At 40.0% G+C, this 16739-nt stretch overlaps 1 protein-coding gene and 1 pseudogene across 1 annotated transcript in view; one reads left to right on the top strand and one right to left on the bottom strand.

The window, feature by feature from the left end:
* CHP1 (calcineurin like EF-hand protein 1) overlaps nt 1–9194 on the bottom strand; it is a gene marked incomplete at its 5' end in the record, with an annotated part of 40812 nt that extends 31618 nt beyond the window's left edge. Inside the window, one exon of the mRNA XM_029952229.1 lies at nt 9100–9194. Within this exon, the coding sequence (XP_029808089.1) occupies nt 9100–9194 (95 nt within the window). The remainder of the gene's footprint in view (nt 1–9099) is intronic.
* On the top strand, nt 3658–4406 carry LOC115300789 (annotated as a pseudogene).
* Nucleotides 9195–16739: the final 7545 nt, after the last annotated feature.

Below are 16739 nucleotides of genomic sequence, written 5' to 3'. Positions count from 1 at the left end.
GGGGAAGGGCAGTGACAGGGAGAGACAGAATTGCAAATGGGCCCTGCACCATCAGCTCAGAGCCAGATGTGGGGCTCAAAGTCACAAACTGTAAGATCATGACCTGAGCTGAGCCCAATAGTCAGACACTCAATCGAGTGCAACACTCAGGCTTCCCATAATAGAATTACTTTCATGTAAAGAAAGTGTCAATAAGTGCCAGTTGCTAGTTGTTCCAGTATTCCATGGCCAGACCCGCTAATCTGCAAGGCTGCATGTGACTTTTGGTCGAATATGGTGGGCACACACACATTTACTTTCTCTCATTCTCTAAAACCCCCTGAAATGTCAGCAGAAACATCCACATTGTCGTTGGAATATGTCTGTGACATAAATAATCAGGGTAGGAGGAGTATGCTAGTAACCACAGGACTGTGACAAATTCTAGAAGTCAAAATATAAGTGCAGATGTAGTGACAAGTGAGAGGAGGGCGTAGGAAAATGCTGCAGCACAGCTGGGAGCCATTCTGCCCTGCAGAATCTCAGCAAGGCACCACACTCAGGGCTGCCTGGTAAGGGAAGCCACATTAAAAGTAATTAATTACAGGGACTTTTAAAGAACAGGCCAGCTGCCCAATGCTACCAATGCCAATCCTAAGAATATAAAATCATTTGTCCCCAGGACAGAAATGGAGATCTGTTATGGAAAGAAACAAAAAGAACTATGTGGGCAGTGCTGCAATCAAATATGAGAGGTTGGCTTCCAAGGAACACAGTCCTTTCATGTGAGGAAGGAGGGGGGGTGTCACGAATCTGTCCCCTTGCTCCTTGACCACATCCTCTAAAGTGAGGTCTGCCAACTGGCCCTGCTCAGAGAACAGAGGGCTTGAAGTCTGCCCTTCCATCCAGGGAAAGACCTGTGGTGAGAACAACCACAAACAAACCCATGCAGATTTTCTACAGTAATCCATGCAGGCTTCTTCATAAATATGTATGGACAACCAAAGCTCACCCAATATTTTGGGGAAATTAATTGCACAAAAGAGTAGGATCAAGACGAATACAGATAACAATAATTCAGGGAACACAAGAAAGTTCTAAAAGATTCTAATAAGTAACCCAGCAGACATTTGGTAAGTTTTTGCATCTATAAAGCAAAAATAAGCTACCATGATAGAACAGAGGTCAGAGAAAACAGAGGTCCTTGGAAGTTAAAAATAATCTTGCGGACTAATAAGAAAGTTCATGAAAAAGACTGAAAAATAAATTCAAGGATTTCTTTCAGAAAGCAAAGCAAAAGTGAAAAAGCCAGGAAATATGAGAAAAGTTGAGTCTTGGTGGTCCAGTAAAGATCAAAAAAGAAAAGAGAGGGGAAGAAATAATAAAGGAAATAAAAGAAGAAAACTTTCCAGCTAATGGATGTATTTTGAGATTGAAAAGGTTCGGCTAACACTGAGCTGTGAATAATGAAAAATAACCCTTTGTTCAAGTTTCAGAACATCAAAAAGGAGATATTTGAAGGTTTCAGTAAGGAAAACGAAGGTTATCCGCTAAAAGAGTGAGAATGAGACGAGCATCACAGTTGTCATCTGTCAGACCCACTGAAATAACCAATGCCAGTGTGGACAAAGCGAGTGCTTGTCTCAGACACTGAAATCATCTGTCCTCTGGATAAAGTCAAATAAGAAAATGAACCTCAAAAGGCACTCTGTGTTTAAGCAGATAAATGGCTACCATTCAGGACACAATCTCCTAAAATCTACAGATATTCTTTTTTTTTTTTTTTTAAGTGATATGTAACAACACAGCCAACAAGCAATTCCCAGTAATAACTTCCTTACAGAGTTTAGGTAGTTTGTACTATCCCCGTAGACAACCTTAGCTGCATGATTTAATATCCAGGAATATTTTTCATCATGGGATTATTCGAGAAAAAGTATTATATGACAAAGAGTCAATATTAAAATTGCATAAAACAGGCTATTTTTCAAGTAAACTTTAGCCAAAGTATAACATACCTACAGAAAAGAGCACAAATCACAAGTATTTGGCATGATGAATTTTTACCAAGTGAAGATTATAACCAGCACCCCAAATCACAAAACAGATTATGATCTGTACCCAAACACCTCTTTCATTATCCTTTGGTTTCCACCTGCTCCCCTCCACAAAGGGTAATCACTATTCTGACTTCTAATACCATAGATTAGATCAATACAGAAAATACTTTTATTATTTTTTAATAGTCTTTTTTACATTTTATTTATTTTTGAGAGACAGAGAGAGACAGAGCTTGAACAGGGGAGGGGCAGAAAGAGAAAGAGAAACAGAATCTGAAGCAGGCTCCAGGCTCTGAGCTAGCGGTCAGCACAGAGCCCGACGTGGGGCTTGAACCCAGAAACTGTGAGATCATGACCTGGGTCAAAGTCAGATGTTCAACCGACTGAGCCACCCAGGAGACCTCAATACAGAAAATATTTAAACAAGAGAAATCATCTTTGTATTCAGGTGCTGACCAGGCTCTCATCTTGACTCAACCTAAAAAGGACCACTTCAAGACCTCTTACAGGACAATTTCAACAGCAGTGGTAGCAACATTTGACCCAAAATAACAGCCTCTGAGGAAAATAATATTTGTGAGGTTATGGAATATTTTTATAGTCCATGAAATACCCATCTGAAAGATGATACATTTAAAAAGAAAGACTACAGAAAAATTCTAAAAATCAATTTGGTAAATACAGTTTACAATATTCACTTCTTGAAGAGACCCGATTCACTTGAGCATATTAAAAATGCCAGGAAAACCCATAAAAGAGAAGCCTGGTAAACCTTGTTTCCCAAGCTTTGCACAGTTTATTTATTTATTTAAAAAAATTTTTTTTACATTTATTCATTAACTGAGAGAGAGTCAGAGTGTGAGCAGGGGAGGGGCAGAGAGAGAGGGAGACACAGAACCAAAGCAAGCTCTTGGCTCTGAGGTGTCAGCACAGAGCCCCAAGGAGGGCTCGAACTCGCAAACTGCAAGATCATGACCTAAGCTGAAGTCAAATGCTAAAAGAAGTGAGCCACCCGGGCACCCCATATTTATTAATTCTTTTGAATGTTTATTTAGTTTTGAGAGAGAGAGAGCACGAGGGAGCAGGAATGGGGAGAGTAGAAAGAAAGGGAGACACAGAATCTGAAGCAAGCTCTAGGCCCTGAGCTATCAGCACCGAGCCCAATGTGGGGCTTGAACCCACAAACCATGAGATCATGACCTGAGCTGAAGTCAGACACTTCGAAGTTGGACTAACTGAATCACACAAGCACCTCAAGCTTTGCACAATTTCGTCAATAAGTTTTTTCTACTTTTTATACAACACCTATTGGTAGACCAAGGAACTGGTATTCTATAAAACATACTTTGGGACAAATCTCCGAAAGCACTTTGCAGAAGCTCCATTCCTAATCAAAGCCTTCCAAAGTATCTGCTTTATGTTTCTGCTGGGACCGACACTACAAAAGAATACAAATGCTGTGGATGGTACATGGTACAGCTTCTCTGTTGAATTTGGCTTCAGGTCCCAGACATGGAGCATCATGGAAGAGGAACGTAAAGAAAATGTAGAAAGGAAAATAGTTTTGCTAAAAGCCTTCTTAAGAAGGTAGATCCTAAAGCAGAGGCAGCGGGGGAAGATGGCGGCGGCCGTTCCACGGCGGGACTGGACCGTAGAGCAGCTGCGCAGCGAGCAGCTACCTAAGAAGGACATTATCAAGTTTCTACAGGACCACGGTTCAGATTCGTTTCTTGCAGAACATAAGTTATTAGGAAACATTAAAAATGTGGCCAAGACAGCTAACAAGGACCATTTGGTTACAGCCTATAACCATCTTTTTGAAAGTAAGCGTTTCAAGGGTACTGAAAGTGTACGTAAAGTGTCTGAGCAGGTGAAAAACGTGAAGCTTAATGAAGATAAACCCAAAGAAACCAAGTCTGAAGAGACTCTGGATGAAGGTCCACCAAAATATGTAAAATCTATTCTTAAGAAAGGAGATAAAACCAACTTTCCCAAAAAGGGAGATGTTGTTCACTGCTGGTATACAGGAACACTACAGGACGGGACTGTTTTTGATACTAATATTCAAACAAGTTCAAAGAAGAAGAAAAATGCCAAGCCTTTAAGTTTTAAGGTTGGAATAGGCAAAGTTATCAGAGGATGGGATGAGGCACTCTTGACCATGAGTAAAGGAGAAAAGGCTAGACTAGAAATTGAACCAGAATGGGCTTATGGAAAGAAAGGACAGCCTGATGCCAAAGTTCCACCAAAGGCAAAACTCATTTTTGAAGTGGAATTAGTGGATATTGACTGAAATAGCAATGATTCTGATACAGACATCAGCAACAATAAAACATGGCCTTGAAGAAACTTACGTAACTAATTAGGGCTGGTTACTATTGTAACGGAAGACTCAACTGGAAAATTCAAGTAGGCAGATATTGTTTACCCCGGCCCTCACTTTTTAATGTATGTAATCCATTATAATTCCTTAAAGTTTGAAATATTTTACTACAGCTGTCTGTATAAAATACTGGTTAAGGAGAACTTTCCTTTTACCTCATGTTGTAAACTAAAGGGCTCAATAAAATGTATTCAGTGTCTCGATTTAAAAAAAAAAAAAAAGGTAGATCCTATTCCAGGGAACAAAAGATTGGTCACTTCTATTTAAATGGCTGAGTACCCTGATGGGTTCTGGATTGAGCTGGATTTGGCAGTAAAGGCTAGAAAGAACTAAATCACACTGTACTATAGAAGATTTTAGAGTCCAGCAGATATTCTCTAGACGGCAGGGAGTAGAAGAGAAGATGGGCTGGGAAGAGGGGAGACAATCTAAGGGATGGCCAGAGGCAGAGACCGCTGTGTCAGGTAGCATAGCCAGGGCAAAACCCCTGGGAGTAGGTGAGTCCAACAAAATGATTTACATATAACATGCTACTGATTTACTGTGTAGTACAATAGGGTAATGTCCTCTTACACTCAGGTAGCTTGGGCTAATCCTGTATTTTAATTCATACTAACTGGAGATCAAAGCACAAATTTACAACCTAGGGCTTTGTAAAGCTGAGTACAAAAAATCATTTAGATCCAAGTTACTAAAAAATAAAAAAATATCTCATCACTTTCTACCACCTTTTCCTCAACCAATAATGTATTGAAACCAGCAGTGAGAACAGTTCCCAGCACAACACAGATAGTTAATAACTATTAAATGAGTAAATCAGTTTACTGGCTTTCCATAGAGTACGAAATGGCATTTTAGCAATTGAGCAAATCTTACCAAGATTTTAATGAGTAGGTAACACTAGCTGACACCTGCAAAGTTCTCACCCTAAGAAGACACAGCTCCTTTTATAAAAGCCTGTCCACTGTTTTCCAGCAAATAATGAAAATGATCAAAACACACACCAACATTTACAGACCACTTAGTTTCCACAAAGAAAAGGACTCAAAATGAATGTGAATTCTAGAACTTTACGTAGTGGTTAAATCTGAATTTATGTTGAAGATGTAATTCCAAACTCAAGCAAATTATTCAAGTATTAAAACTGAAAGAAAAAAAGGTTTTCTAGTCTAATTTCCTGTTTTTTAAAAATATGTATATATATTTAAAGTTTATTTATTTATTTATTTTTGAGAGTGTGGGGGAGGGAGGAAGAGAGAGAGAGAGAGAATGAGAATGAATCCCTAACAGGCTCCAAGCTATTGGCGTAGAGAGCCTGATGCAGGGCTCAAAACCATGAATCATGAGACCATGACCCAAACCAAAACCAGGAGTTGGATGCCCAACTGAGTGAGCAACGCAGTCCCCACTGAACTTTTTCAAGTACAAATTTACATAGTCTCTTCAACCAGTGGTGCTAGGATAAATAGACATCCACATGCAAAAAACTAATGTTTGACTCTTACTTCACACACACACACACACACACACACACACACACACACCTCAAAATGAATCAAAGACTTAAATAGAAGAGCAAAAGTATACAACTCCTAGAAAAAAACACAGAGGTAAATCTTGATGACCTTGGATTTAGCAACGGTATCTTAGATAGGATTCCAAAAGTACATGGACCAAAAAAGAAATTAGATAATAAGGCGAAGGACTTGAAAAAGCATTTGTCCAAAGGAGATACATAAATAGGGAGGGGGGGGATGGGCAAAATGGGTGATGGGCATTACAGAGGGTACTTGACAGAATAAGCACTGTGTGTTATATGTGAGGGACGAATCACTGGCTTCTGTTCCTGAAACCAATACGTTGTATGTTAACTAACTTGAATTTTAATGAATGAATTAATTAAATAACATCAACCATGAAAAAAAAAGCTCACTATCAATAGCCAGCAGGGAAATGCAAATCAAAACCACAAGGATATACCATTTGCACCCACCAGGATATTTAGACTCAAAAGACAGATTGTAAGTTTCGATAAGGATGTGGAGAAGTTTGAACACTCAATAATACACTGCAGGTGGAAATGTAAAACAATGTAGCCTCTGTGGAAAACAATTTGGTGTTCTTCAACAAATTAAGCACAGGGGCACCTGGGTGGCTCAGTCGGTTAAGCATCCGGAGCCCGGAGCCTGCTTCGGATTCTATATCTCCCTCTCTCTTTGACCCTCCCCTGCTCGCACTGTCTCTCTCTGTCTCTCAAAAATAAATAAAAAACATAAAAAATAAATAAATGAATTAATTAAGCACAAAATTACCATATGACCCGGTGTTCATCAATAAATTAAGCACAAAATTACCACATGACCCACAATATTACTCCTAGGTGCAAACTCAATGAGAATTAAAATATATGTTCACATAATATATTCACAGCACTATTCATAATAGTCAAATGGTGTGAAAAAACCCAAATGTCCATCAACTTATCAATGGATAAACAAAATGTGATATGTGCATATAATGGAATATTGCTCAGCCATAAAAAGAATGAAGTACCAATACATGCTCTATTATTTAACCTTGAAAACACCATGTTAAATGCAAGAAGCCAGTCACAGAAAGCCACATACTGTATGAGTCCATTTATATGAAATGTCTAGAGAAAGAAAAACAGTAGATTAGTGGTTGCCCGTGTAATAGAAAGTGACTGGTTAGGGGTACCTGGGTGGCTCACTTGGTTAAGCAATTGAATTTGGCTTATGTCACGATCTCATGGTTCAAGGGTTCAAGCTCCCTGTCAGGATCTGTGCTGACAGCTCAGAGCCTGGAGCCTCCTTCGGGTTCTGTGTCTCCCTCCCTCACTGCCCCTCCCCTGCTCGTGCTCTGTCTTCCTCTCTCAGTCTCTCTCAAAAATAAACATTAAAAAGAAAAAAGAAAAAAAGAAAGAAAGTGACTGCTAAATGGGCGTAAGATTTCCATTTGAGGTGATGAAAATGTTCTGGAACTAGATAGTAGTAATGGTCATATAACATTATGAATCCACCTAATACCACTGAATTGTACAATTTAAAATGGTAAATTTTATATTATGTGTATTTGCCTCAATAAAAAAATAAAAAAAGAAGGAAAAGCACCCAGTGTGGTCATTGCACATGGTAGGTATTTTACAGTTGTTGACTTTAATGACTATAAAGCATGGTTTGAGTAAATCCCAGCTTCTAGTGATTTTGCCCTGCACAAACATGGCTCTGTGGATTTGCCAGAATTCTCTAGCTATTCGCCCCAAGGATTATGTACAAAGGTTTAAGCAATTATATTTCTTCCCCCTTTATACTGCAACTTACAATTGTGTTAGGAGTCTTCTAAAGAAGTCTCAAACTACTATTTGCTTCCTGTCAGCCACTAGAAAAGCTACTAGCTTTTGGTTAGTCAAAGCCACACTTGCTACTGAGAGTTAGGTTGGGAGGTAATGGTAACGAGATATTTCACTGGACCATGATAAGACGATTACAAATATGAAGTGGGACAACACCACATTACTCTGAAATCATATACTTGACTCTAGACAGGAATTTCTCAACTTGGGCATGTTTGATATTTAGGAAGATAATTTTTTGTCATGGGAGGGCCTGTCCTGTCTGTTGTAGGCCATTTAACAGCCATTCCTGGCCTCTATTAAACCAGACATCAACAGCATGCTGTAGTCATGACAATCAGAAATGTCTCCAGTGGGGCATCTGGGTGGCTCAGCTGGTTAAGCATCCGGCTTTGGCTCAGGTCATGATCTCATGGTTTGTGACTTTGAGCCCCACATTGGGCTCTGTGCTGACAGGTCGGAGCCTGGATCCTGCTTCAGATTCTGTGTCTTCCTCTCTCTGTTCTTCCCCTGCCAACACTCTGTCTCTCTCTGTCTCTCAAAAATAAACAAAAATTTTAAAAATTAAAAAAAAAAAAAAAGGTCTCAAGATGTTTTGTCACCCAGTGGCAAAAGACCCCTCAGCTGAGAACCAACGCTCTAAAACAATTTTTTTTAATGTTTATCCATTTTAGACAGAGAGAACGAGAGACAGAGACAGAGCATAAGCGGGGAAGGGGCAGAGGGGGAGGGGGAGAGAGAGAGAGAGAGAGAGAGAGAGAGAGAGAGAGCGAGCGCGAGAGCGAGCAGGACACAGAATTCAAAGCAAGCTCCAGGCTCTGAGCTGTCAGCACAGAGCCCAACGCAGGGCTTGAACTCATGAACTGTGAGATCATGACCTGAGCAAAAGTCAGATGCCTAACACAGTGAGACACCCAGGAGCCCTGAGAACCACTGCCTAGACTAAAACATTGAAGATCTTATCTAACATTAATATATATAAAGTGATATACCCTAGGATTGTTAAATTGGATTGGGAATTGAGAAGAAAGGACAAAACAATCTAGACCATCTAGGTGGTTCCTAGGAGCAGAACTAGGGTGGGTAGCCCAAACCAAGGCGAGTTAAGAGTAAAACATAAAACAGCAAGCATCTAGTGATAAATGTAAGCCATTGTTCTGTTTATGTAACTCCCTCGTGAATCAATAGTGCTCAAAGACAGTGAAGAACTGGTCCCTCCAGTCTGCACTCTGGATGCCTATTACCTTTGCCCTGTTTAGACATCGCCCCGAAAATAAAGAGCAAGTAAAGACGGAACTGCCTACCTGAGAGTCCCGTTCTCTCCTTTGTCCAGGCTGGTGAATCGGCTGTAGAGGCGGGTGATCTGACTGTGGGAAACTAAAGAAGACAAAATGAGTCTTAATTGGAGAAGTCACCCTCCACTCAAATTCAACTTGAGTGTGGACTTTCAGAAGCCAATTGCCTTTCTGGTTCTAGTGCACCAACCATATACTTTAAAGAGAGTAAAATGGGGAGATGTCTCAACTGTAACTCATTTCTAGCATCAAAACAGAAATTTTAAAAGTTAACATAAGAAAGGAGTTAGAAAGTACATAAATCAAGAGCAAAATGGACTCTCAGGAATTAAGTCCGGACTTCAATTGGACTATATATTAAATGTCAGGCGGTTAAGATTTAACAAAACAAAGCCAAATTTAGTTTAAAAGGAAACTGTGGGGTGCCTGGGTGGCTTGGTTGATTTCTGCTCAAATCATGATCTCATGGTGGTGAGACCAAGCCTTGTGTTGGGCTCTGCGCTGAGAGCCTGGAGCCTGCTTGGGATTCTAAGATAAAACAAAAAGAACAACAACAACAAAAAAAGAAATTGTGAAACTTTCATCTTTCAACCTGACTCAGAGACTATGAAAACACATGGTTTATTAAAAACACATATGTATTAATCGGTAATTTGTACTGAATTAAAGCCTTGGGCAGATTGTTGGTTTTTTTTTTTTTTTAGTTTTTTAGATTTTATTTTTAAATAATCTCAGCACCCAACGTGAGGCTTGAACTCATAACCCCAAGATCAAGAGTTGCTGCTCCACTGACTGTGCCTGCTGGGCACCCTGGGGCAGGATCCATTTTAAAAATCTGGTTTGTTCCAGCACAAAGCATTAGCGGCTTTCTTTTCCCTCAGGACTAACATTTAGGTAAAAGACCACAGGGTCAGGTCAGCCTCTTTTCTGTGATTGCAAAAACTCCACTGAGTTTCCAGTAAAGGAATGGGCTTTGAGAAAGCAAATTAGGCAATCTGTAAAAAGGTCAGGTTGTCATCAGATGATATCTACAAGGAAGCTATATTGCTCCTCGTTTTGTAACTCAAGCATGAGCTGGCAATTAAAATGACGTAATAACTGCAGGTTCACAACAAGAATTTGAAAACACAAATGGGAATTTCTGGGAAACAGTTTAGTTTCCTGGCTGATGGGAGGTAGCAGGGAAAAAAAGGAGAGTTATCAAAGGAGAAAAGACAAGAGCCCAAAAGGGTGTGGTAAGTGTGGACTTTGTCCTAGGCTGTGCTTTCAGGGGTTTAAAGGGGTGACTGGAGACGTTCTGATAGTGGTCCTCCTCCCCCAGCTCAACAAAGTCTACTTGCAGTTTTAGGAACAATGGGACAAAGTAAACCGGGGCACAGCGGGAGAAGCAGGAAGTGAGAGGCCTAGAGCTAGGATGAGAGGACACACCAGGGGCAGCTTGAATTCTTCGGCATCAGGTTTCACCCCAAGCTGGGCTCTTGAGTACGAGCTCTCCAAAGAGAGCCCAGAAAGAGACAGAATCAATCGAAGACAGCACAGAGCCAGCAGAGGTCCAGGCACTGGGGAAGCGGCAACGGACCCACTGCCAGCCATTCTCTCTGCTGAGGGTCAGGCTGACACACTGATTCCATTTGTGGCACCACCGTCTACCCATGAGGGGTGAGCAAAAGGGGCTCCAGGCATCCCGGAGAGGCAAGTGCTTGGCAAAGTGTCCGGCACAGGGTAAGCACTCTGGATTGGCCAGTATCATCATCATCTTCACATCATGAACTTGACCTGCTTACCTGGGCTCTGGCCACGGACCTCAGAGGCTGCTCTAGAACTCAAGTTCCCTTTAAGTTTAACAAAAATAAATCTGCTGAGGAAAAACTAACTTTCCTCAAGGATTTTTTTGAAAGAACAAAACTTGTTCACTATCGCGACACCACTGTTTTCATTTCTTTATATACCACCTATCATCAGCCACTTGTAATAGCTTTTCATTTATTAAGTCATAATTTTTTATTGCTTTGGAGTCCTTTTTAAGAATTGTGGAATATTTAGTCCACTGGATCAGTTTTTAGTACTTAGAGTACTATATATTTCAGATTCCTTTAACAAGGAGAATATTCAATTTTATTTCTTTTTATACACTTTTTTTAAAAACATTTTATTTTTGAGTAATCTCTATACCCAACATGTGTCTCAAACTCACAACCCCAAGATCAAAAGTCACATGCTATTCAGACTGGGCCAGCCAGGTACCCGTTTTTCATTTGAAAAAAGAATCCTCGCACATGATCATAAAAATGCAAAGAGCACACAATGAAAAGTCTCCGTTCTAACAACCGAGTTCCCCAGTCTCCCTTGCCAGAAGCAAACACTATTACCAGTTTTTGGTAAATCCTTCTAGAAATTCCATGTATGTATATATAAGTATGTATAGCTATTAATACAGTTTTATTTATTTAAAAAATTTTTTTAATGTTTGTTTATTTTTGAGAGACAAAGACAGCATGAGAGGGGGAGGGGCAGAGAGAGAGGGAGACACAGAATCCAAAGCAGGCTCCAGGCTCTGGGCTGGTGGCACAGAGCTTGATGTGAGGCCTGAAGCCACAAACCGTGAGATCATGACCTGAGCCAAAGGCAGATGCTTAACCAACTGAGCCACCCGGGCACCCCTAATAACACAATTTTAAAACTGGCAGGAATGTTGTCATCTAGTCTAACCCCTTCTCCAAACAAATGAGCTATCAGACATCTCAAAGAAATGGGCATTGAAATCTTTTAAAATAGGAATTTGAGGGGCAGGTGGGTGGCTACCTCAGTTAAGCATCTGACTTCAGCCCAGGTCATGATCTCATGGTTTATGGGTTCAAGCCCCAAGTAGGGCTCTCTGTTGACAGTTCAGATCCTAGAGCCTGCTTTGGATTCTGTGTCTGTCTGTCGGTCTCTGTCTCTCTCCCTCTCTCTGCCCCTTTCCTGCTGGCACTCTCTCTCTCTCTCTCAAAAATAACTAAACAGGGACGCCCGGGTGGCTCAGTCGGTTAAGCCTCTGACTTCGGCTCAGGTCAGATCTCACGTTCGTGGGTTCGAGCCCCGCGTCAGGCTCTGTGCTGACAGCTAGCTCAGAGCCTGGAGCTGCTTCCTGTTCTGTGTCTCCTTCTCTCTCTGCCCCTTCCCCTCTCATGCTCTGTCTCTCTCTGTGTCAAAAATAAATAAAAACATTAAAAAAAAAAATAAAATAACTAAACATTAAAAAATAACTATGACTTTGAAAACTCCCTTAGTAAATACTGGTATGGTATTGCATCCCATATTTCAGAAAAAAAGATCAGCTTATGGCTGGTTTCCTTAAAAATACAGAAAGCTTCACTAGTTTTCATCAACCATACAACTGTTCTATTCCTGAAGGAATGGAGCTATACAGAAATCAGTGGAGAAATGAACAACCAAATGTCAACTTTTAACACAACTCAATATAGTCAGATCTCAATCTGTTTCCTAAACTTTAGAACTAACGTTTATTAACAAGTAGAACAACAGGAAGAGGAGGAAGAAGGGGAGGAGGTGGGAAGATAGCAAGCTTTAATTTAGGTGCTGAATCCATCATGACACAGAACATAAAGCATCTCCAAAGTGTAGAGCTCAGAGCAACTTCAAGGAGTAGAAAAGTATTGGAACTGCCACAACGGAAGGCATGACAAGTTTCCAGGAAACTATTATCAACAGAAGACACTAGGCTAACAGGTCGGGTGCCCCAAACCTGCACCAATTTTTGGTAACCCAAAGGAAGTCTATGGAGTTGACCTCTCAGAAAAGGTGTACATGGTCATGCCTTGAATGAAGCCATATTTTTCTCCACTAATGGGCATTATTTTATATTGTTGAAAGATTACATGAAAGACCCTGCCAATCTTCCTGACTACAAACCTCTCTATCATCACTGCCTTACGCTTAAAGTAGGAAGGCATTTCAGAGAAGGGCCAAGCACTACCCAGGAGAGACAGAGGGAAGAATAAAATGAAAACGGGATAAATAGTTATTTCTCCCTTGCCTTTATACTAATTGTAATGCAAAAGAACAGACTGATAACCTAGGTAAACATTCTAGTGCAACTAAAGGTAGCCCCAGATAAAAGATTAGAAGTTTAAGTCTGAACTCCAACCATTCCTTCTGAACACTCCACACTCCAACACTTCCTGTTTCCCCTGACCAGAGGACTTCAAGAGCTGGCCTATTCTCTTATGGAACCTATGGACTAAAAGAGCCTTAAAAGACATTACAAAACAAAACAAAAAAAACCCTACTTTCTTATAATTGGGGAAATTTGAATATGGACTAAATGGTAGATAATACAAAATTACTGCCAATTTTCTTAGGTATGATATAGTACTAAGGTTATATATTAAAAAAAAATCCCTATCCTTAGAAGATGCATGCAGAAACTTTTAGGGGTGAGTTCTAATATCTACCTTTCAAATAGTTGACAAAAAAAACAGAACCATAAATACGTATATGTGTATATACATATATACACACACATATATACATATATCTATCTATTTCTTATATTTATATAATGTTACTGTTGAATTGATGTGGAAGATATATGGATGTTGATTATACTACTTTAAGTTGGGAGGGGGGCAGCAAGTACAGAGCTTTACAAGTCACTGAACCCCAAACAAGCTAAAGGTGTTAGTTATATGTGTATTTCCATTTCAGTAGGAACCAAAAGCACCTTCAGGCAACAAGGCTTGGTAGGTAATAGCCATGAAGGGGTCTTGTATCCAGAGATAGCAATAGCAAGAAGTTGAATTTCCATTTACATTCTAGCCCAGGAAATTTTTCTCAAGCAATTGCCTGTGCCAGGCTTGTGTTCTTTGTTGAAACTAAGAAAAAACCTATCATATACTTTTTCAAACAAACAAAACTTTACAAGCCTGTAAGCCTTATTTCCTAAACCTGTTCCACACCCTCCCCAAACCACATGACAAGAACTAGAGACTAAAATGACAGTTGGGTGCCTGAGTGGCTCAGTTGGTTAAGCGTCCAACTCTTTACTTCAGTTCAGGACATGATCCCAGGATTGTGGGATCGAGCCCCATGTCTGGCTCCACATTGAGCATGGAATCTGTTTAAGGTCCTCTTTCTCTCCTTCTGCCCCTCTCCCTTGCTTCAGCACAAATGCATGTTTTCTCCCTAAAATTAATTAATTAACATGCGTACTATTCTATTGGTTTGAACTGTTTCTCACAGATTAAGTGGCTATTTTTTTTTATTTTTTAATGTTTTATTTATTATTGAGACAGAGAGAAATGGAGCATGAGTGAGGGAGGGTCAGACAGAGAGGGAGACACAGAATCCGAAGCAGGCTCCAGGCCCTGAGCTGTCAGCACAGTGCCTGATGCGGGGCTCAAACCCATGAACCATGAGATCGTGACCTGAGCGGAAGTCAGCTGCTTAACCAACTGAACCACCCAGGCGCTCCAAAGTGGTTATTTTTAAAAGATGATTTTGAGTAATCCACAGCCAGTTTATTGCTACAGTTAAAAGAATGAATTGTGGAGATTACAGAAACTCCCAAAACGCTTGCAACTTTCCCCCATGACAAATTTTATTCGACTGAGTTTTATGAAAATGCAGAACTGTGAACGAAGGTAACAGAACAAAGAAACTACAGCAAATGTTTTATGCCAACATAAAGTGCTTTATTCTTTAATTTTTATTTATTTTATAAAGGCTTTATTTATTTAAGTGATCTCTGTACCCAATGTGCGACTCAAACTCATGACCTCAAGATCAAGACCCAGATGCTCTACAGACTGAGACAGCCAGGAACCCCCTCAACACAAAAAATTTTTTTAAGTCAGTACTTTTTTGTTGTTTATTTGTTTGTGACAGAAAGAGTGAATGGGGGAGGGGTAGAGAGAGAGGGAGAGAGAGAGATCCCAAACAGGCTCTGAGCTGTCAGGCGCATGGTTCTTGAATTCGGGAACTATGAGATCATGACCTGAGCCAAAACCAAGAGTTGGACGCTTAACTGACTGAGCCACCCAGGCACCCCTAAATTTTCTTCTTATTGTTTGTTTATTTTTGAAAGCGAGAGAGAGTATGAGTGTGGGAGAGGCAGAGAGAGGATGGCAGAGGATCCGAAGTGGGCTGCACACTGAGAGTAGACACCCTGTGCAGGGCTCAAACTCACAAACCTTGAGTTAATGACCTCAGCTGAAGTCTCATGTTCAACTGACTGAGCCTCCAAGGGGTCCCATAAATGTTTTAAAGGGTGTTTTTTAAACTGCATTATCAAGATTTCTATTCCTTTAAAAGTTTTATTTCTATAGAGTTGGGAAAATGACATCTGTACTCGATTCCTAGTCCTATGTCCCCTGAAAATAGGAAACATATAAAGTGCTGTCACCTCCCAACTTACATAGCTCTAGACATAGTTTAATACTACCACATTAAGTAGTTTACATAATTTATCTCATTTAATCCTCAGAAGAATCCTAGAAAGTAGATACTATTTATTCTCATTTGAAGATGATGAAACTGAGGCTAACAGGTAATTCTTAGCTAGAATTCGTTTGCCAGACACAAGAGATTAAATTTCAAATACTGGCTAAACCAGTCATACATGAATTATAATCAATTTAGACTTCTGGAAAATATGTTTAAATATAATCATTAATTCCAATGTAAACCTTTCATATTGAATATAAAGTCTGTTTTCCTCAGTGAGGCTACATTTTCTTACTGACAAAGCAAGTAGTGAAATGCCTTACTTACTACTTGTCCTTAACTTGAAAGTGTTTCAGATTGATACTTCCCCAAACTCTTAATGGAACAAGAAGCCAATAAAAGTTAGACAAATTCCACGTCTTCACCTCACCCTCAGATATCTGTTCCTAGTCATCTAAATTTTTTGCATCATGTTAAAATTACCGCTTTAAAAATCAACTCTGGTGATGGATATTAACCAGATAAACTGATGGCTCAACTCCCTGGGCAGAGGAATGACTGTGTAGCAGGCTGGGGGAGAAAGCTCTTGGAAGCCACTCAAATTTCTAAATATCTAAATCTAACCCATTCATGCATTCATCAGGGCCCATTTCCTGTCTTTCCCAAGACCAGCCCACAGACTAGTCTTCCTGACTGCAGGAGGTGGGTGGCACACAATTTCAGCTACCTGATGTGGTAATGGCTAATCCTAACTCTTAGAAGCATCTTTTGTCACTATTTGCTTTGAGTACCTAGCATAGGACTAAATATAGACAATGCAAAAATTCAGTAACTACTTGTTTCATTAGGCTTTCTGGTTCAACGTATGTTTGTACCGGTTGTGGGAGAATCTTTCAGGATTGATTCACATTTTGGCAATTAGGCAAACAGCTCTTACAGGAGTATGTAGTTCTGTCTCTCCACAAGCCACACAGTAAAGTAATTCAGCAGTAAAGTAATTCAACAGTCGTTTAGCAGTCGAAGACCTTTCCATTTGGTCAAATGTAAATAAACCCAAATGGGATTAGTGCTCCCTTGATCTTAAGGCAAAAACAGCTTCTTCACTATGGCTTACACTTACTCATTATGTGACTTTGTATTTTAAGTATGAATGTTTTAATTCTGGTGTCACCTTAGACCTAAAGTAGTCCTTTTTTTTTTTTTTT

This window comes from Suricata suricatta, chromosome 9 (assembly GCF_006229205.1).
Source record: "Suricata suricatta isolate VVHF042 chromosome 9, meerkat_22Aug2017_6uvM2_HiC, whole genome shotgun sequence".
In the NCBI taxonomy this organism is placed as follows: domain Eukaryota; kingdom Metazoa; phylum Chordata; class Mammalia; order Carnivora; family Herpestidae; genus Suricata; species Suricata suricatta.
Note: the sequence above shows the minus strand (reverse complement) of the source record. Positions and strands in the feature narration are given on the sequence as shown.